General features: G+C 47.4%; 1 protein-coding gene across 2 annotated transcripts in view; it reads right to left on the bottom strand.

Moving 5' to 3' along the window:
- Positions 1-241: 241 nt before the first annotated feature.
- Positions 242-21,497, bottom strand: part of MID1 (midline 1) — a 100,720-nt gene continuing 79,464 nt past the window's right edge. For both annotated transcript variants that reach the window (XM_047076356.1, XM_047076355.1), the window contains exons 6-9: positions 19,585-19,728; positions 10,409-10,570; positions 5,983-6,190; positions 242-841 (exon numbers count right to left, since the gene is read on the bottom strand). In XM_047076356.1, the coding sequence (XP_046932312.1) occupies positions 493-841; positions 5,983-6,190; positions 10,409-10,570; positions 19,585-19,728 (863 nt within the window). In that variant the 3' untranslated portion in view covers positions 242-492. The remainder of the gene's footprint in view (positions 842-5,982; positions 6,191-10,408; positions 10,571-19,584; positions 19,729-21,497) is intronic.

A 21,497-nucleotide genomic window follows, 5' to 3' on the forward strand; every position in this document is an offset into this window, starting at 1 on the left:
ATGTTTTATTTTTAAGATACTTGCATATTCTATTATGCACTGTCAGGGCGACAGGACCTACAAGGGGATCGGTATGAGATACGACGATGTGAGAAGGTGGATAAGCACACAAAACTACAAGAGTTTTTCCTCCAGCCCACAGAGCGTGACGAGACGAAGGCTGTTGTGAAGAGCCCGTACGCTTCTGGGCCTCTTAATGTGCAAAACCAAATACTTTCTAAGAGTTGGAATTCCGGTTATGTTTCTTTTATAAATAATCTATAATTTTTCCTGTAGATACAAAAAGAATTGAAGAAATTATTAAAGCGTGTACTTAATACAAAAGACAGCAAAGGGGGAGAATCGCCTATTTTGAGTCCTATCCTAGCTGATTTCTGGACACTTTTTGGCGAGATTTAATCACACTCTGGAAGCCTGTGCTTTCTCGGTCCCTGAAATGGTGGCCACGGCCCTTTTTAATCCCCCAGAAATCAGCTCCACATGGCCCAGTGCTCACGGCAGCTGCTCTGTGCAGTCCAGATGGTCTGGGATCGGAAGGCCAGTTATAATGGTCAAACACTTGTTCCACAGCGTGAAGGTGGGGCACACAGGCTGCGAGAATGTGATGTCGAAGGTGTAGAGGTGGATGGAGTTCAAAGCATCGTAGAAAGCGATGGAACCATTATCATAGTCCAGCAGGATGCCGACGCGCCGGAGATGGGGGGCTGGCTCGATGGGGGTTTCCTTGCTGTTGTGTCTCACCACCCAGTTATTGTGACAGCGACACAGCGCCCAGGAAGCAGAGTTCTTGCCGATCCACTCGTGCTTTGGGGCCGATTTGTAAGCAAGGCCGATGGCATACCTGCACAAACAAAATGGTGACAGCGAGAACGGTGAGGCGTGGGGCACAGGTGCGCTAGATCCCTTCTACGGTTTTCCGGGGTCACGAGAACCAGATTCATTCTTCAGTGAAAGCTTGGCAAGGACCCTGACACGGGTGTTCCTCATCTCCTTCCCTCCCACACATACAGTGGGTGGAAATGGGCTGCTATATTTACTCATATTCCTGTTTTTAGTTCCGACATTACATGAGAATTTGAACTTTGTGTTTTGCTGCCTTTCTTTCTTTCCTTCCTTCCCTTCCCTTCCCTTTCCTTCCTTCTTTCTTTCCTTCTTTCCTTCCTTCCCTTTTTTCCTTCTTTCTTTCCACTCATCAAGACCCACACAGTGAATTCTCTAGACCAGCGCTGTCCAATAGAACTTTCTGCAATGAGCGAAAGGTTCTGCTCTGTTCCGTATGGTAGCCACGAGCCACATGTGGCTATTGGGCACTTGAACTGTGGCTGCTGAGACTGAGGAACCAAACTTTAAATTTAGTTTTAATGAAGTTAAATTATGCAAATAACTGTATGTGGCTCAGGGCTACCATACTGGACGGCACAACCCTAGATTTCTCCTTTTGACCTACTTTGAATTTTTCAACCGGCACCGTGTCTGTCATTTTCCATGACTTCAAGCACACTTTGCAAAAGGCAAGTGTGGAGAATGATTTTCATTTGTAGGGAAAGTTCCTCGTCCTCTCCTAGCCATTTTCCTCATCTATAACACAGGGTCAATGACAGCATCTATCTCGGATGGTTATTTTGAGGAGTAAAGGAAAGAACACATGTAAAATCCTGGGCACGAGGCCTGGCAAGGAATCTTCAGTAACTGCTGTTTTATTCTTTTTGCCCAATAACACATTACTAATAAGCATCAAAATCAGTACTTGAACCTCAGATGACTCAAAAGGCCCCAAACTTAAACAACACTCTCCCATACCTTCCCTCACCAGAAATTATGTGATTCATCATTGCCAAGAGCCCTTCTAATTAATTTCCTACTACATTAAAAAAAATTCTGAATGTCTTTGAGAGACAGATATCCTGGTTATTCTAAACGTACTCGTGGGGCGCCTGGGTGACTCAGTTGGCTAAGCATCCGACTCTTGATTTCAACTTGGGTCATGATCTCACGGTTTGTGAGTTTGAGCCCCGAGTCGGGCTCTTGGCTGACAGTGTGGAACCTGCTTGGGATTCTCTCTCCCCTCTCCCTTCCCCCTCTTGCGTGCTCACTCTCTCTCAAAATAAAGCTTACAAATAAATAAATGTACTCTCAACCGCTCAAAAAAAGTTGAGAATTCTTTCTACAATGTTCTAAGCTCCCTAATCTCTTTTTACCCTGCTGAGGTATGCCTCCATTAACATTTGCAATATTTCAGACATTAAGATAAGCAAAACTCATCATTCTTAAGAAAGAATAAATGATTCAGAGCCCAACTTTTCATATGTTGTAGCAGAAGCCAGTCTAAGTGGATATTGACATATGGTACCTTACCCAGTGCAGACAGAAAAAAACTTCATTGGTCTTTGATAAAACGACGTTCTTTTAAAAATCACATGTTGGACTTCAAATACAATCACTTTAAGAGTGGTGTGTTAAAAAGAAATGAGTGTAACATGCTATCACTGAATTAAAAAAGAGGATGGAATTGAAAATCAGTAAAGGCCAGTGTACCAGCCTGTCAGCCATCACCTTGGCCTCCTCTCTTCCTTCTTGCCAATCCTGTTCTGCATCTCAGGGTGAATCCGGGCACTGTATCTCCCAGAATCCCTTTTCAAGTGGGAGTCTGGGTCGCGTCCTGCCACCGTGATGGCTTTGCAGAAGATCTGGAAGTTCTAAGAGGTGGGGAAATGCCCTTTTCCAGACAACAGACAGCAGAGGTGAGGTTTGCGGGGGCTTCTGGCAAACTCCAGAACTTACCAGGGGGGTTCTGGTAAGCCGCTGGCTCCCCTCCTCCGTGGGGCTCCTCGACCGACTTTTGTTTTTCTGCTGAACCCTACCTACCTGAGGCACGCTGGAAAGGTTTTTGTTTTGTTTTTGAGTATTTTCCCCAGAGACCTTCTCTATGCCCCAGCAGACGCCGTTTCCGTTTTTCAGATAACCCGGAACCTGCGTTTGCATCACAAAATAGCCATGTCTGTATTGCTTCCTTCTTGTCGCCGGTCACCACCTTCATGTTTTATTAAAGAACGCTGCCGTTTATTTCCCAGCTGAGCCTTAACTGAACCCGCCGTGAAGTAGCCGCGGCAGGTATGACGGACTTCATTTAGCAAATGGGAAAACACGGAGGTTAAAATCAGGAGCAGAATCCAGAATCTCGCCCCTTCCCCCTCGACTTCTGGCCCAGTAATCCATGTACGAACCCATGTTTAGTTAAGACCATTTCATAAAACACCAAGTGCACATTAACAGCATTAGGGAGTGAGAAAATAACTCTGTGTATAGTCCATTAAGCAAAGGAAAATATCATTATATGATCATTAATCTGTAAAACTATGTACGTATTTCCATCGAGCTTGAAAGGTGCAGGCGAAGGTAATGTTCCATTAAGTTACGCAGTGAGACTTGGAGAATTCAGAAAGTATAAAAATTACGTTTCTCAGAGCGATGTTAACATGCCTCATTGCAGGGATCATAACATACATGTTAATTGAAAGTCAGGACTGTATTTCACGAGAAAATATATGTGTCGTTAGCTGGTGCAAATCAAGGCGTCACAAGCATTTGATCATACGGGTCACCCCTTCCTCTCTAACACCTCCCAGGAAATGTTAAACTACTTTCTACATGAGAATTTTTTCTGAAATTGACACAATCCAGTTTGTAATGATCCAAAGTGCGGCAATTAATTTTAGAATTCTCCCCCCCTCACGAGTTGGTTTTGACATCTGGAGGGTGTTTTCAAGGTAATACCGATCTGTGTTTATATAACTGAAGAGGTCTGGTGGAATTTCCCGCACCATTCGTCAATGGGAATGAGATCATAATGATCGGGTATCATTTATCATAAATAATTATTAATGGGGTTGTAATTATTTAGACACTGGATTCTGTCCCAGGTTAATACAGCACGTTAATTAACTAGAAATGTTTGCTCCTTTGCACCTGCAAAAATTCATCGTATTTTCCTTTGGGCTTTTATCTTGCCCCACTGCAGCTATAAATGCCAATCTGGCCCAGAGCCGAATAGGGAGGTTGCGGGGGAAGGATTTGTCCTCTATCCTCCGGCAGGATGTTGGAACAGGAAAATGTTCTGGGCAAAGAGAATCGTGGGGATCACAACGGAAGAAAACCTATTTGCTTGGCCAATATAGGTACCATTTTGGGGAGAAAGGAGACACCCAAGCTTATGATTTCACTTTTTAGATTTCTGTCGACTTGTACCAACACTGCAAGGGACTTCGGACACAATGTGTCTTAGCATCCTTATCTCAAAAATAGCACCGTTACAATACTCATCATTGCAGGTTATGCCCATTTGAGGTGTGTCTTTTTAAGCAAGGTTGAAGCTCTCACTCGTCAAGCATACCATTGTAAGCCCTAGCGTGATTATAATGTTTCAAAAACACAAGCACGGTGGTTAAGAGCAGAAAGAGATCAGCAACCTACAACCCATGGGCCAAATCTGGCTCTCTGCTTGTTTTTAGAAATGAAGTTTTATTTGTGCCCTGCCACACCCATTCGTGGACATATGGTCCGTGGCTGTTTTCCCGCTACAACAGGAGAGTTGAGTTGTTGGGATAAAAATCATCTGGCCTGCCAAACCAGCAACACTGGCTCTTTAGCCCTTTACAGAAAAGCTCGTGAACCCTTGGCTAAGCGCTTGTACCCTGCAGACTTCCTAACCCTACCACCTCTGAGCTTTGTGACCTCGAGCCAATGGGCACGTGCCTCAGCCAGCTCATCGGTAAAGTAGGAATAGCAGCACCTGCCTTTGTGGGGCTGTTAGGATGAACGGATGAGTTAACATCCGTAGAATGCTCAGACCAGCGCCTGGCACATACGCCAAATAAAAATAAAACAGCTGCCTTTTTGGGCAGTAGCGAACAGGTGTTTGTGAGACGGCCAGCCAGAGTAAGGGGTGGGGGGCAGTCTGTGGCTGTGGAACAGACAAGGTCAGCTTTGTGAGACGAACTAGGCAAGGTTAACCAATTCCAGCGTGGACACCGCACCCTGACTGGATCTAACGGACCTTTCGAAGGGATTTCCAGCCTGTGATCACTGCTTCACCCTCTCGGCTCCTGGCTATTTACAGTAATCGGCCCAGTCCAGAATCACCAAACATACAGGGCAACGGCAATTAGTTTTCTTTAAAGGTCAAAGAGTAGTGTTTTAGAGTAGGAATCAGCTAACGTTTCCGGAAAAGGGCCGCCGAGTTCCTATTTTCGGCTTTGTGGACCACAGGGTTCCATCTCAACTGCTCGACTCTGCTGTGTGGCTCAAAGGCAGCCACAGACAATGTGGAAAAGAATGGGCACGGATGTGTTCCCATTACACTTTATTTACAAAAACAGGCACGGGGCCCCAGGGCTCTAGTCGGCTGACTCGCATGGGACGGGACTCGATCACCTTAGCTGCAATTCTCGGAGTAAATTAAAAAAAAAAAAGTTCTTCCTGGCTGAATGGTAGATCAGATGACTGCTTTGCGGATACTCACCCCCTCCTCTCACCTCCATGGGAGGAATATACTTCCCTAGACCACTGGCTTTGGGTGTGGCTCTGTGACTGGCTTTGGCCAATCAGAGGTCAGCAGACGGTGACGGAAGCAGAGGCTCCTTGAGAAAGACATGGCCCGGGTGCCCCTCGCGTCCAAAGAGGATGAATAGACACAAAGAATGGACCTAGATCCAACCTGCAGCTTAAAGCAAAGCCCGGCTGAGATTGGTCTTGACAGCTAACCCATGGATGTGGGTGGTTGGTGAGCGATAACAAACGATCATTTTGAAGCCACTGAGTTTCGGGGCGCTGGTTATGCAGCATTACCATAGCAACAACGGACTAAAAAGGCTTTTCTGCCTATTATTCTTCAAGATGGGCTCTGGTATGGATGAATGCTCCGACACAGCACAGCCTAAGACGTGCCTTTTGTATAACGGGGGGACGATAGATAGAATTGCCTACCATGTGCTTCCACTTATGACCACCTCCCAGTAATGCCGACCGCTATCAATGAACACGTTTCCGGCGACACCATAGCTCCCTTGGCTGGTGAAGCGTTCAGGCGTGTGACTCTTTTTGGATGATGACTCATCACGTTCTACTGTCAAGTTATCGTGGGACACCTTCAGCTTCCGATGTGCAGATTTGGGGTCCAGTTTAAATGGTTGGCCTGGGAACGAGTTTGCGAAACACAAAGAGGAAGAAGAAAAGGACTGTTTATTTTGACACGACCAAGAATGTCTTCTCAGAATCAGATTTATTTTTTTTTTAAACGTTTATTTATTTTTGAGACAGAGAGAGACAGAGCATGAACGGGGGAGGGTCAGAGAGAGAGGGAGAGGGAGACACAGAATCGGAAACAGGCTCCAGGCTCCGAGCCATCAGCACAGAGCCCGACGCGGGGCTCGAACTCCCGGACCGCGAGATCGCAACCTGAGCCGAAGTCGGACGCTCAACCGACTGCGCCACCCAGGCGCCCCTTTCAGAATCAGATTTAAAAAGCACGGTAATATAGTGGAGATGAACACGTCCCTGCCTTCGTGGACTCCCTGTCCGTCAGTTCCGAGACAGGGATCCACAGCTGTTACACCTAAGGACTCAACAGTACCATGGGCAGGGCTCAACCACAGCTATCTTCAGGGGTCCCAGATGGACCCAAGCAGCACAGGTACATACTGGCCAAACGGTGTCCCAAAAGGAAGGAGAAAGTGAAGACTTCATTTTTCAACCATTCCCATACTCAGTCCAGCTTAAAATGTGGCTCATGCTCAGCACACTTCAGACAAGAAACCAAAGAAATCAAGACTGCAGATTTTGGCAGATCGAATATTCTATAGGCTTTACGTTATTCTGAAATTGTTGAAAATGAACCATTGTTCCCGTGAGCTCAGAATGGCTACAGAGATGTGTATTTCGGGGGCGCCTGGGTGGCTCAGTTGGGTAAGCATCCGACTTCGGCTCAGGTCATGATCTCAGTTTGTGAGATCGAGCCCCGCGTCGGGCTCTGGAGCCTGCTTCGGATTCTGTGTCTCCTCTCTCTGTCTCTCCCCTGCTTGTGCTCTCTCTCTCAAAAGTAAATAAATAAACTTTAACAAGAAAAAAATGTGTATTTTTCAGCCCACAACAAGGTCAGGGAAAAAAATGTGATCATAACACCTGGGTTTTCTACTCCTGCGTTGTGTGTGTGTGTGTGTGTATACATAATCAAATAAATATGAAATAAAAAATATATATTAAATAAGGCCCTCCCTACCTCTCTATTTCATTATTCACATTTGTGTTTTGGAGACTGAACCATTAGAAAATCTTGGCAGTCCCACCTGAACATCTTGTCATAGCCGTTGTTACTCCTTTGGATTTAACACTGCTTTGGAGGACCGCCTGCCATCCAACACTACATAGGGTACAAGCTTCTAAAGGTGGGAAACGAGTTACGAGAGGACGCAAAAATACCATGATGCCCAAACTCCACAGCCACTGGTGCGGTTGGTAGGCCCGCTGGGAGACAGCCAGTGGAAAAGTCTGGGAGGTTGGCTGTGGCGATACATGATGCCGCTGAGAAACTGACACCGAGAGCCTGGGGGAAGGCGTGTTACGTCACGTGCGGGGAGGCCAGAGGATTTCCAGTCGCCACTCGGATACAAACACGACGCCGACACCCCTAAAATCCTTTTAGATCAGGGCCAGCACATCTTTCTGGTAAGAGGCCGGATAGGTATTTTTAGCTCGGCTGGCCATGTGGTCTCTTCTGTGGCCGCTTAACGATGCTATTGCGGCACGAAAGCAGCCAGAGACAAGAGGTAAAAGGACGGGCGTGGGTCGTGTGCCAATAAAACTTTATTTATAAAAACAGACAGCCAAATTTGGCTGTAGTCTGGGCTGTAGTCTGCTGACCCGATTTAGATTTCCGTCCACATCACAGAAAAGGTTAAAGGGAGAGCTGAGAAGATCTTCAAGTGTTGATCAGGGCACGGACATTCTCAGAGGCTGTGAGACCTATTGGATTACCTGTGTCATTCACATTTCGGCTCGTCCTGTGAAATAAATATGCCCTCAGGAGTGATCACATCAGCAACTATTAGGGATAAAGTATGAACTAAGGCAAGAAGAGCATGAAGATAGTTTTGCTTCAAATATTTCAACTTTTAAAGGTGGAAGACGGAATGTATGCAAAAATTCTCGCTAATGTCAAAAAGGCCGCCATCACGGAAAATGAGGGCCGTGTTCTGGTTGCCCTTCTTCCAGTGAGAAATATCAGAATGTTATAGCCACCAGAGAGACTGGCCTCATGGGGCGCCTGGGTGGCTCAGTGGGTTAAGCGTCCGACTTCAGCTCAGGTCACGATCCCGCGGTTCACAAGCTCGAGCCCCGCATCGGGCTCTGTGCCGACAGCTCGGAACCTGGAGCCTGCTTCAGATTCTGTGTCTCCCTCTGTCTCTGCCCCTCCCCCTCCCTCTAAAAAATAAATAAACATTAAAAAAAAAAAGAAAGATTGGCCTCATAATGGTGAGACGTGTCCTGTCTCGTCTCAGCTCACACCCTCACCTACACATGCACGGAGCGGGATCACGCCAGCTGAGGTCAGGCCCAACCCCTGCCCCCTCAGTGAGCAAATTCCACCTGTGCCTCAGCTGTGTTTCTCACACAAACCCTCGCCTGCTCTGTCCAAGTCAGAGGCTTCTGCTTTCATGAGGACACATCAGTGCAAGGAACAAGTTAATCACTTACTTTACTAAAGAATTCAATTCACTGTAATATTTGCACACATAGGAGTTTGGCAAAGCACAGCCCGCAGGCCAAATCCAGCACACTGCCTGTGTCTGTCAATAAAGTTTTATTGAAACATAGCCACGCCCATTCATTTATGTGTAATCTGCGGCTGCTTTTGCACTACGACGGCAGAGCTGGATATGAGCGGATGGTGACGGAGACCATCTGACCTGCGCAGCCCCAGATATTTACTATTTGGCACATTGTAGAAAAAGTCTGCCAACTCCTCGCGTATAACTTGATAACATCTGTTCAATGACTGCATGTCTAGAAATAGAAGATGACATTATCTATAGTCTACATGAAATGAATCCATTATCTTTAACATTTAATATTTAAATCTGATGGAGCACAAGCAGGATGTCTCCAAGATACAGAATTAACCTCGGTGTATGTATTTACTCATTTTTTCCCCCTAATTAATCTCTAAAAACATCTCCTCCTTTACCAGCAGAAACACTGAGAGGAGAAAGGAGCCCAGGGTTTAAGAGCATGTGTCTTAAACACCTATGTGTGGAGGAAAATAGACGTATTTGACCACTGAAATCAAGGCCTTGGGTTAAGTGAGGGTTCCTCTTGAAAAGCAGTTAACTATTCCGTTGACCAGCTGAGAACCTTACAACACGGTGCCGTACCGACACGCTCCAATTTGCTTTCTCTCGGGAGGTCCCGGGCAAGGAAACTCCATGTTACGGAACATATTTCTAGATCAAAAATAGTCAAGAGAGAAGAGAGGATAAAACAAAACACATGTGGGCAGAGACAGAGAGGGAGACGACGGTGTTACCAGACACATGTATCGGCCAGATTTCTCTTTGTTGTGTCCTGTGTGGTGTGGGATGTTTCGCATCAGCCCCGGCCTCTAACGACTAGATACCAGTGGCATCCGCCTCAGTTGTAACAACCCAAAATGTCTCCGGACATTGTTCAATATCCCTGGGGTGGGCAGAATCGCTTCTAAGAATCACAGACCTAGCTAGACAGATATCTGGAGTAAAATAAAGAATTCCTAAAGAAAGAGCTGTTCCTGTGCTCTTCTGCTATGGAAAGCAATACTACAGGGGCGCCTAGGAGGCTCAGTCGGTTGAGCGTCCGGCTTCGGCTCAGGTCATGAGCTCACAGTTCGTGGGTTCGAGCCCCGCGTCGGGCTCTGTGCGGACAGCTCGGAGCCTGGAGCCCGCTTCGGATTCCGTGTCTCCCCCTCTCTCCGCCCGACCCCCACTTGCGCTCTGTCTCTGTCTCTGTCAAACACAAATAAACATTAAAACGACTTGCTTCTTTTTTTTTTTTTTAATTTTTTTTTTCAACGTTTATTTATTTATTTTTGGGACAGAGAGAGACAGAGCATGAACGGGGGAGGGGCAGAGAGAGAGGGAGACACAGAATCGGAAACAGGCTCCAGGCTCCGAGCCGTCAGCCCAGAGCCCGACGCGGGGCTCGAACTCCCGGACCGCGAGATCGTGACCTGGCTGAAGTAGGACGCTCGACCGACTGCGCCACCCAGGCGCCCCGAACGACTTGCTTCTTGAGGCCGTCGGCGATGCCCGAGGCAGAGAAAAGGAACAGAAAGGGGGGACCGAGGCAGCTGAGAGGAGAGCAGGAGGGAGGCGACACTTACTGTTTGTCTTCAACTTCCCAGGCTCGCTGCTGCGGCTGCCCGCCTGGTTGATGGCCTTGACGATGAAGATGTACTTGGTGCCGCTCTGCAGACCGTGAACGGTGTAGTGGTTCTGCTTGATGTTGGGCACGATCATCCAGCTGTCGGCAGAGTTACACAGACCTGCAAAACCAAGCAGAAGACGGTGCGGTGCTTTGGCGCAAGCGTGGGGCGGCGTCTGCGCGACTCCGAGTCTGGGTAATCGGGGGTTACGTGAACCACAAGTGGGGTGCCTGGCCACTTCTGAGAGAGGCCCCTAGTATGTTCCAGTGCTCGGTCGCCTGCCTACGGTAGGTGATCAACCTGTATCTGTTATTATATATTCCTATTATGTGCTCTAAATGGAAAAACCAATTGCAACTATTATCTTGCGGGGCGCCTGGGTGGCTCGGTCGGTTAAGCGTCCGACTTCAGCTCAGGTCACGATCTCGCGGTCCGTGGGTTCGAGCCCCGCGTTGGGCTCTGGGCTGACGGCTCAATTAAAAAAAATAAAAATAAAAAAAATTATTATAACACAAATTCCGTTCAGCGTAAAGAGCAGCAAAGGCACTTCTGTCTGGTGTCTTGTGCACGTGTGTGTGTGTGCGACGTGTTGTTAGGGGCCGTGGTGATGTAAAGAAAGCGGCGGGTTCCCGCTGGGTCCGCTCTCTGCACCCTCACCCCACACTCTCGTTACGGTAACCCTTAAAATTTGCACCTCGTCAATCGTGAGACTCAGGAAAGTGAGAAGAGACCTGAATCACGGATGAGAAGCTGACCGTGCTAATGTACACGTAGTAAATGGCATTTTTGCCTCTAATTCCTCACCCTGCCCCGGATGCAGGCCTAAGTGACTTCGCAGTGGCTCGCTCCCCAGATGGGATATATCGCCCTACGACACGACCTTCGATTTGGCCGTGTGATTGGCTGCAAGGGCAGGCATTACAGGGCCTTGAGACTTTGTGTTGAGCCCTTGTGCCTCTGCCTTTGCCACGGGGAGAACATTCCCCAGATAGCCTGCTCATCGCAGCAGGAGGAGAGATCTAGGTCACAGCTCTCCAGGCAGCCGGTGCGGGAGGGAGGCCAGCAGGGCCTGGCCCAGCTGCTGACAGGGGAGCTAGGAAAATGATCACCGGGGCTGTTTGCGTTGCAGACTTAGCGTGGCCGTAATTAACCAAGTCAGGAGCCTACGAGGGTTCCCTACAAGAACCCCGAAGCAGGCAGCTGAGGGCCCAGTGCGGCTCTTAGAAGAGCAGGAACGCGGAGTTTTGACCAGCTGCATTCCCTGGCACGGCTGGTTTCAGAGTAGAGTTCCGTCCGGCTGCATTCTGCAGGATGTGGGTTGGGGGGGCAGGCTGAGGATTTATGATGCTTGGGAGAACATGGAGGGAAGAGGAAGCCCGTTTTGTTTTGCAGCTGACTGATGCTGAAAACATCTCTTTGGTATTGGGCCCAACTCTCCTCTCTCCACCCATCAATCTCCATCCACTCTAAGAGAACATTTTCCCAGCCCCCCCCCCCCCCCCCCCCCCCCCCCCCCCCCCCCCCCCGTGACTGGCTGTCATGAAGTTTCCTGGCTCTGGTGAATTTCCTTCACCATTTCTTGGTAGAGGGCTGGGCCCCTCCACTTCCTGAGGGGCTCCCAACTCCCCCCACTCTTTCCCTTTCAGTGGATTTGCAAGTCAAAGGGTTCGTTCTTTTGATCTTGAGGCAACTTATACCTTACCATAATCCCGAGAAGCAGTCCCTTAATCTTTCTTTGGTCTCACCTCTTTGAGAATCTAATAAAACATTTCTAAAGAAAGAAAGTCACATGTGCATTTCCATACCAACCCACAAATATTTGCATAGCATTCCAAGGTATTCACAGCCCCGTGACATCTGTCTTTGAATCCTACTAAATGCTTTCTCCAACTCTGGAGCTCAAGTGTTCCTGGTAGTCTCACAGTTGGAAGGAACCCTGAAAGTATTTTGTCAAGTGTGAAAATTCACCTCATATGATTTGTACCTTAGGTGCATAGTATCTTTAGACACACTTCAGTGAGTCATAGATATATACATGACCCTGTGAGTTTTCTGTCACCTCTTTTCATCCCCACCTGCGAACATTTCGCCAGGAGGACTGCCAGACTTGATAAAGCCAGCGAAAAACAAGGGAACAACGGGAAACTCACAGAACGGGTTGAGTGGGTGTCGGAGACATGGCAACTAACAACCATCCACCCCACTCCTCCCCCCAGTTTCCCCCTGACTCTTAGACCCAGGAAAACACGCATAAGTGGTTCAGCAACATGGGACTCTCCTTACTACGTATCTTTTTTGATACTTTCTCACCTTGAATGTAGCTGCAAGAAACTCAATGCTTCTGGATAGCGGCATGGCCAAATGAGAGACTTCGATCCAACCAAAGAAGGGCCATTTTGAACGCTGAGCTCTGGGCCCCAAGCCTGTCTAATTCACTTTAGACATTTAATAATAATCTTACAATAGCAAGCAACGAGCTTTTCTATTGCCTAGGATAATCTACTCATATGCCTAGACCTTTGTCAACAGCAGTCAAGCACGAACGAAAACAACAACAGCATTCGGGAGAATCAAATGAGAATCCTATCAATGTCACTGCGTTTACACTGGTCCCGTTTAATTGCCTACGTTACAGTAAAATGAGTATTGTGGTCAAAGAAAGCGAAGGTAAAAATGTTTCAATAAACTTTACCTCACTGTACAACCGAAAAGCTGGGCCTCATGTGGTGGGGGAACGCTTTCAACAACATGCTAAAGCAGACAGCAACTTGGCCTATAATCCTGAGTCTTAACCCAACAAAGATTTAATGTTTCAGAACGCTTTACCGAACAGGAAAGGGACCCTGACCATCCTGATTATTTTGAAGAGGTCACTAATTTTTCTCCTTGACGATTAAAAGAACAAAATGTTTACGGCGTAGTAAAATTTGACTGGATGGCTTTGCACCGGGACAATCCGCTTTCGTGAACACTCACTAGTCCTGTCTAGGCTTACCTCTGTGTTATTATTATTGCAGGGGCAATAACCGAGGAGTTGATTAAAAATGCCAAGAAAGCAACACCGACCATTTTCTTTTGGGGGCTGGAGTAAGGGGGCGGGTGCCTCAGAGTACAAAGCTATTGCGCGGCTAGTGGCGGTCTTGTGCCAGACCTCTCTGCCCCGATACCCCACCGTGTCGGGACTGTCGACCGGGTTTTCTTCACCTCTTTATGAGACACCCATGCAACCATCCCGACAGAAACTTCCCTCGTCTCCAAATTCGTTTTCAATCGTCTTCGAGGGTATTCCACCGTTCACCTTCTCTAATTCAGCTTGAAGTATTAAAACAACAATGGAACTTGGAAGATAATTAGTTCGTAATGAAACTTAATTGAGTTTTTCAATTTTATACATTTTGTTCTCATTCACAACGGGTCAGAAGCATTTCCCTACATAATGCCGCTCATTACAAGATCCTAATTACATTTGGGATTTCAGAGCCTTGTATAGCAACTGTCATCTTGCAGTAAAACATTATGTATAAAACATGATGCAACACGGACACCCTTCTGAGAGGCTGTGCACCGGCTGCTAACATCCTTTGTTTCTTTTCACAGATTGGACAGAAGCGCACATTCTTTTCCTCCTTCTCTATCTGTTTAATAACTTGCACGAATGTTTTCAAAATGACTAAAATTAATTAAATACAGATAACTGCTTTGCCATGAACACTTGGAGAAATGCATCTTATGACTTTGGCTAGTGATAAAAATAGGCTGCTGGGAAAAGGCCCCATTTAAGATTGCAAATGGTGCATTGGAAGAAGTTCTGGAAGAAAACATGAAAAACGTGGCAAAATTAAATACATATCTACTTATTAATAAGCAATTCATTAACATCTGCAGTCGCAAAGTCTGTTAATAAAAATGCGTGATAAAAAATTAATAGCGTCATTCATTTTGCATTTGAATGTATGAATTTGATTAGGGAGAGCCTTTTTATAAGATTAAAAGCTGCACAGATCTTATCTAATTCTCCTTCACCAAAGTCAGTTGTGGGCAATTAACTAGGATTTATTCTGACAAGTGAAGGCACCGGTGACCTAGCCGCACAAGGAGCCAGGACCAGTTTGGGAGTATAATGCCTTTGAATTTTCCGTACAGTTTTATTATTAGATCTTGTCATTCAATGTGACATCTGCAAGGGATATTCCTCCAAATGGTAGGACAGATGGACAAACAATATTCAGGGAAGGGCTTTCACGTGACGATTGTGCAAAATGCTATCGCGTAGACAATCCAAATGTCATGACAGACATTTACCATATGACCAAAAATACTAGCTTTTTATTGTTTTTAAAGGTTCTTTGGTTTTTGTTTTTCACATCTATTTGTTTTTGAGAGACAGAGAGAAACAGGGTGCCAGCAGGGAGGGGCAGAAAGAGACAGAGAGGGAGACACAGAATCTAAAGCAGGCTCCAGGCTCTGAGCTGTCAGCACAGAGCCCGACGCGGGGCTCGAACTCACAAACCGCGAGATCGTGACCTGAGCCGGAGTAGGTCACTTAACCCACTGAGCCACGCGGGCACCCCCAAAATATCAGCTTTTTTTTTTTTTTTTTAAATGCAATGACGGGCGACTGTAGTCTATATTTTTGTACGAATAAGAACTTTGAATATTTATGTGCCGACACTGCGGCAAATGCGGGGCTAAGACCTACACTTTTGTTATCGCAACCATGTGAAGGTAAAACATTACCTCTTCTTACAGATGAGGAAACAGATTCAGAGGACGTTAGATGATTTGCCCCCAAATTATGGAGCTAGTGTGGCCCAAAGTTGGGATTCAAATCCAGGTCTCTCTCAGTCACTACAGATACGTATAATAGTTAAGAAGAAAATAATTTGAAGATCTTTGCATCTCACTTGCCTTTTTAAAATGTTTTTTAATGTTTACTTTTGAGAGAGAGAGAGAATGCCAGCAGGGGAGGGGCAGAGAGAGAGAGGGAGACAGAGAATCTGAAGCAGGCTCTACGCTGTCAGAGCAAAGCTTGACGTGGGGCTCGAACCCAGGAGCAGTGAGATCGTGACCTGAGCCACAGCTGGTCGCTCAAGCGGCTGAGCCACCCGGGGGCCCCTCAATTGCCTATTTATCTAAGTTTATTCTTTCCTTGTTACAACTTGATCCTGGAGGCCTCAGGGCTTCACTATACCGGCTCAATGGACATTCAAGGGACAAATAACTCTCGAGACCAACAAACGGATGAGTGTACCCCCATTAGATGAGCACCTACAGTGTCCCTGCTTTCCATCCGTCCTGGGAGAATGGCCTTTTTGGCACCTGTGCGTTAAATAAGCAAGGTCTGTCATCTTCATGAAGTCATTGCCATGTATTTTCTTGTGGCCGCTGCTCTTGGGGAACAAAACACCTTCCCTGGAATCACCAAGCATAAAGCTGTGGATTCAGGAGTGCTGTTGCCACTGCATTTCCACGGGCGTGGCCTTCGCTCCTCTATTCCATTTATATGTCTTGTTGGGGTATTATTTTTCATGCCGACAGCACGGGAGCCAAGTTAGTCACAGCTTAGCCACCTGAGAAGCCCTAAGTTTCAAGCAACAGATCTCTTCTTTTCATTCTGGGGATGGAGGGACGAGCTGGTATCGAGTTAGGGTTCTAGAGCGGGCTGCCTTCTGGCTCTACTCCCTTGCTCCTGGCCGTATCCGCCCCCCTTGTGATGGACCCTGAAGGCCCTCGCGTTCTGACTCTGGCCTCGCCCAGGGGACTTGCTTTGGCCTGTGGCACATCGGCTAACACGACAAAGGCAAGGGCTTGCAAAGCACGTGTGCAAGCGGGCCTGCCCCTCCACCGGCACGCTGCGATCGCCAGGAGAAGGCGCCTGAGCGGGACTGTGGGAGGGCGCTGTGTGCCCCGGCCGAGCAGCCGGACCAGGACGGAGCCTCACCAAGGTCAGCGGGACCCTCTAGCGGACTCCCACCGGATTCCGGACGCACAAGCGATGCGTGTGGATTGTCATCCGCCACCTAGCTTCTGCGGTTGTTGGCTGTTCGGCAGAAGCCAACTGATACAAAGGCCCGCCAGTCCAGGCCAAGGCGCTACGTACTGTCCAAACGCTCATAATCATTTGATTCAAGACACCTCAGGAAAGACATAACTTGGGTAGCCGCCGTGGTTCTCACTCTACTATTCATGATTTTGTGCATTTCTTTCTCCTTGAGTGTGAGCAACACCTGTGACCTGCTTTTAGCCAAGAGAATATGGCAAAGGACAAAAGTCTTACCATCGTTATCATCGTTAACGCTCCTGGTGTTATATTATATGGCAAAGGTAAAGGGAGTCTGCAAACGTACTTAAGGTCCCTAATCCGTTGTCCCTGAGTTCATCAAAAGAGAGAAAATTCTGGGTGAAAAAAGCAAGGTAAGGAGCTGTGTATGGCATGTTACCTTGTGCGCCCCTAAAAAGGTATTTCTCTGTGACTGTGAATGTATACGCACGCCCGTCTATTAACAGACCGTCCCAGGAAAGAGGCATGTGAAATAGAATTGATGTAGTGGGTAACTTTGTTTTTTTTTCTTAACATTTTTCTTTTTTTAAAGTTTATTTTGAGAGAGAGAGAGAGAGGGAGAGGGTGTGAGCAGGGGAGGGGAAGAGAGGGAGAGAGAGAGAATCCCAAGCAGGCTCCCGCTGTCAGCGCAGGACCTCCCATGGGGCTCGAACTCACGAACCACGAGATCATGACCCGAGCCGAAATTACGAGTCAGATGCTCAATCGAAGGAGCCACCCAGGGGCCCCACAGTGGGTAACTTTGGAGCTGAGGTGGCTGGCATGTTGAAAAGCATCCAATTTTCACTAGATACATTTTATACATTATTATACAGTGTTCGTGCATTGCTCACTAAAAAGAAAGATTTTAGGGGCGCCTGAGTGGCTCAGTCAGTTAAGCATCTGACTTCAGGTCATGATCTCGTGGTTCATGAGTTCGAGCCCCACGTCGGGCTCTGTGCTGACAGCTCAGAGCCTGGAGCCTGCGTCGGATTCTGTGGCTCCCTCTCTCTCTCTCTGTCCCCTCCCCAGCTCATGCTCTGTCTCTGTCTCTGTCTCTCAAAAAATAAATAAACGTGAAAAACAATTTTTTTTTAAATAAAAAAAGAGAAAGATTTTAGGGAATCAGCGTTGCTTCATGATTTGCGGGGGGCGTGTAGGGCTGGGGCCGGGGAGCGAAACCAGACGAATCGAAAATCCTGATACCCCCGTGCCTCTCAGATGTGCCCCCAAAAGCACTCCAAATAGCTGAAGATAGTAACGGTGTTCCCCGGGGATACGGGTGAGAGGTGAAGTCTTTCTGGAATCATCTTCTCCCGCCCTCGCCTTCTTCGGTGCTAGTGCCCTTGGCGGGTCCCGGCCAGCTGTGCCTCCGTGAATTACTACGGGCCTCCCAGTTCACGTCTCTGCTTCTAGTGTTGCCCTGTCCCACTCTCTCGTCCCCAGCACTGCCCGACACGGCTTCCAACCGATCAGATGGCAGTGCGGCTCCGCGTGACGCCCAAGCCCACAGGGGAAAATCCAACACGCTGTGGCCGGGTCTTTACTGCGGGTTAGGATTTAGAGACTGATGATGAAGGACACGTGCTTTCCGGAACCAGACCTACTCGGGTTTGAGTCCTGGTTCTACTTCCCCGTCTTCACGTCTCCCCGTCTCCCCTTCCTCACTCAATTCTCCAGCCAGGCTTTCGTAGGCGGTGTCTCCGAAAACGCCTGGCCATTCTAGGTCTCTACAGGTTTGCGCCTGATCAGGTGGCTGCCTGGCGTCCCCTTACCTCTCTGATACGTACCCACTCTCTTCCGAGACTTAGGCCATCATCTCCCCCAAGACGTTTTTGTTACACCTGCCGCTTCTGCCCTCTGTTTCCCCCCTGCTCGGGCGGCTGGCCAAAGCTGTTCTCGACGTTTCACGGTTTTCCCCCTTACACATTCTTGGAAAATGGTAAGATTTTAATAAAGCTTCCAAGGCAGGCCAATTAGGGAGGGGAGGGTCCGAGGGGTGAGGAGGGAAGCCTGGGAAACGAGGCGCTAAGGAAGCTGGGGGGTCCATTTGTTGGCATGAGCCAGTGACCTTCAGTTACTCAGAAGCAGGGCTCTTCGCCCATCACTCTTTTAATTAATCCTACACCTGATTTCTTTTTTAAGCATCACACGTCTCAGAACTGTGTCAGAATTACACGTGCGAGGAAAGAACAGTGTGGTGAAGCCGAGAAGAGGTTTACATAATAAAAGCACATTAAGTTGATACTGAATTTTTCAAAACACTTCTTTGTTGAAAAGTGGCTTCTATTCTATTCTATTCTATTCTACTTTGACATGCTCTATTTTAATTTGCTAAAGAGGCTTCAAACTTGCTCCCCTGAAAAGCCACTTCCTCTGGTCCTTTTCCATTTACTCAACTCAATTGAAATAGCTGCGGGGGTGGGGAGGAGAGATTCCTTTGTGATCACCTCTCCGGCCAGCAACTGGGGCGATGTGAGATCATCACATTGTCTCTGATGCCAAATATCTCACGGGCCCCAGGGAGAGAGGGGCCTCTCCGTGTTTCAAGGAAGGGCTGAAATTCTTCCCAGGTGGGGCCAGTTACTAACATTGCTCGCCTCTCCATTTTATTACATTTTTTTTTTTTTTACATCGTGAAACAACACTCGAAAAAGTACATAAAACTAAATGTATGATACAATGACTAAACCATGTGACTCCCACCCAGAAAGTAGCCACCCCGCTTTTATCTCTAGTTGTTACACGATCATATGCATCTCTAAGCAAGAGTTTCCTTTTATCTTTAAGTTATGAACGTACAAACGGACTCGTACTGCGTGTATGCTTTGGTTTCCTGCTTCTCTCTCTCACATGTTTGTAAGATTCATCCATGTGGTTTGCTAGAGATCATTAATTTTCGTCGCTATTTGGCCAGCTAGTTTTGCTCGTAGAGCACGAGCGAACGCCATCATCTTCTTGGTTAGGAAAGGCAGCCAATAAATACCATGGATCCTTTCCTCCCTTGTCTTCCCCCTGATGCTTAAATTTAGAAACGCAATCTATCCGGAAACAGTCACCAAACAGAGAGACCGATAGGGTGCGCAATACTCACTAACGACATTGGCTTGTCCGGTGAATATGGTGTATTGGAGCTCATAGGAGACCACACTGAATTCATCATCGGACGTCCAGTGAACGGTGATGGTGTCATAGGAAGCTGTGCAGAGCTCTTCTCTAATTGTGGGAGGGTTGGGAGCTGTGGGGATCAAGAATGCTCATCAGCGACGAGGCAGGCACCTCTGGGATACGTTGCAGAGGAGATGTGTGACAGTCAAAGCAGGCCTTTGTGGACAGGTCCATCAGGACCACCGTCCTAGAGACGGTGGCCCCAATCCAAAGCACATTTGGTTGGCTGGTGATCGCTGTGATTTTTAACAGGTAGCGTGACTTCGGCCCTCCAGGAGGGACTTGTCTCTATCGTGAAAGCAGGTTGAGGAGACTAAGCAACTAATACTCTTGTCCATGCAAGAAAACATGTTAGGCAGAAAGTAAACGAGATGAACTTTTGGGATTTCATCCGTGGGAGGGGGGGGGGGATGGCAAACTTTTTCAGTAAAGGGCCAGATGGTAAATGTTTTAGGCTTTGCAAGCTATATGGTCTCTGTCACAACTACTCACCTCTGCCTCTGCACTACAAAAACAGCCACAGACAATTCAGACTCAAACAGACATGGCCAGGTGCCAGGAGAACTTTAGTTACAAAACCAGGTGAGCGCTAGATTTGGCCTGAGAGCCAAAGTTTGCCAACCCCTGAGGTATGTGAGGCCACGTATTTTATGAAACCAATTGGAAAAATACTGATGTTCGTTATGCCATAACAAACCTACCAAGTAATTGTTTGAAAATTTTCTTTCATTACATGTTTTTTTTTTTTCAACGTTTATTTATTTTTTTGGGGGACAGAGAGAGACAGAGCATGAACGGGGGAGGGGCAGAGAGAGAGGGAGACACAGAATCCAAAGCAGGCTCCAGGCTCTGAGCCATCAGCCCAGAGCCTGACGCGGGGCTCGAACTCACGGACCGCGAGATCGTGACCTGGCTGGAGTCGGACGCTTAACCGACTGCGCCACCCAGGCGCCCCTAGATGTTTTTTTTTAAATTTATTTATTTTTGAGAGAGAGAGAGAGACAGAGAGAGCAAGCGAGTGCGTGTGTGTGAGCAGGGGGAGGGCAGAGAGAGAGAATCCCAAGCAGGCTCCGCACTGACCGCACTGTCAGTGCGGAGCCTGACTCGGGGCTCGAACTCACAAACCGTGACATCATGACCCGAGCCGAAATCAAGAGTCGGACACTTAACCGACTGAGCCACCCAGGTACCCCTTTCATTAGATGTTTCGATGCCTTATAAAAAAAAAACCCTTATTAGTGTGGCCCTATTTTCCCCTCAGTTTTTAATTTATAGGTGATATTTCAAATTAAGAAGGACATGATGAACAATCGATCATATCTAAGAAGTACATTTTCCTTCCCCGAAGAAAACACTGGAGAAGGCTGCTATTTTATGTCTTGAACACAGTCTGGAGCAGAGAGGTCTAAATCCTACCAAAATAATTATTTTAAGTTGATTTAAAACCTACCGGCTTGATTTCAGTACCTGGTTTTATGAGAAGAGTTTGTGAGCAAGAAAAAGACTAGGCAGTGAGTGCTTTGCACCGGCAATAATCTTTTAGAGCAGGGGTTGGCAAACTATGGCTATGGGCCAAATCTGGCCCACTGCCTATTTTTGTAAATAAAGTTTTATTGGAACACAGCCAGGCTCATTCATTTACGTATTGTCTGTGGCTGCTTTTGCGCAACAGCAGAGTTGAGTAGTTGGGACCATATGTCCTGCAAAGCCTAAAATATTTACCATCTGGCCCTTTATAGTCAAAGTTTGCCAACCCCTGGCTTAGAGAACTGATCCAGGCCTTTATTTCCACTCTTCTGGATACTAGAACCTAACTTCAAAAAAGGAGAAAATTGCAGC

The sequence above is a fragment of the Lynx rufus genome, unplaced genomic scaffold, assembly GCF_022079265.1.
Source record: "Lynx rufus isolate CCGP_SWC_20201006 ecotype Redwood Valley unplaced genomic scaffold, mLynRuf1.p SCAF_14, whole genome shotgun sequence".
Classification (NCBI taxonomy): Eukaryota; Metazoa; Chordata; class Mammalia; order Carnivora; family Felidae; genus Lynx; species Lynx rufus.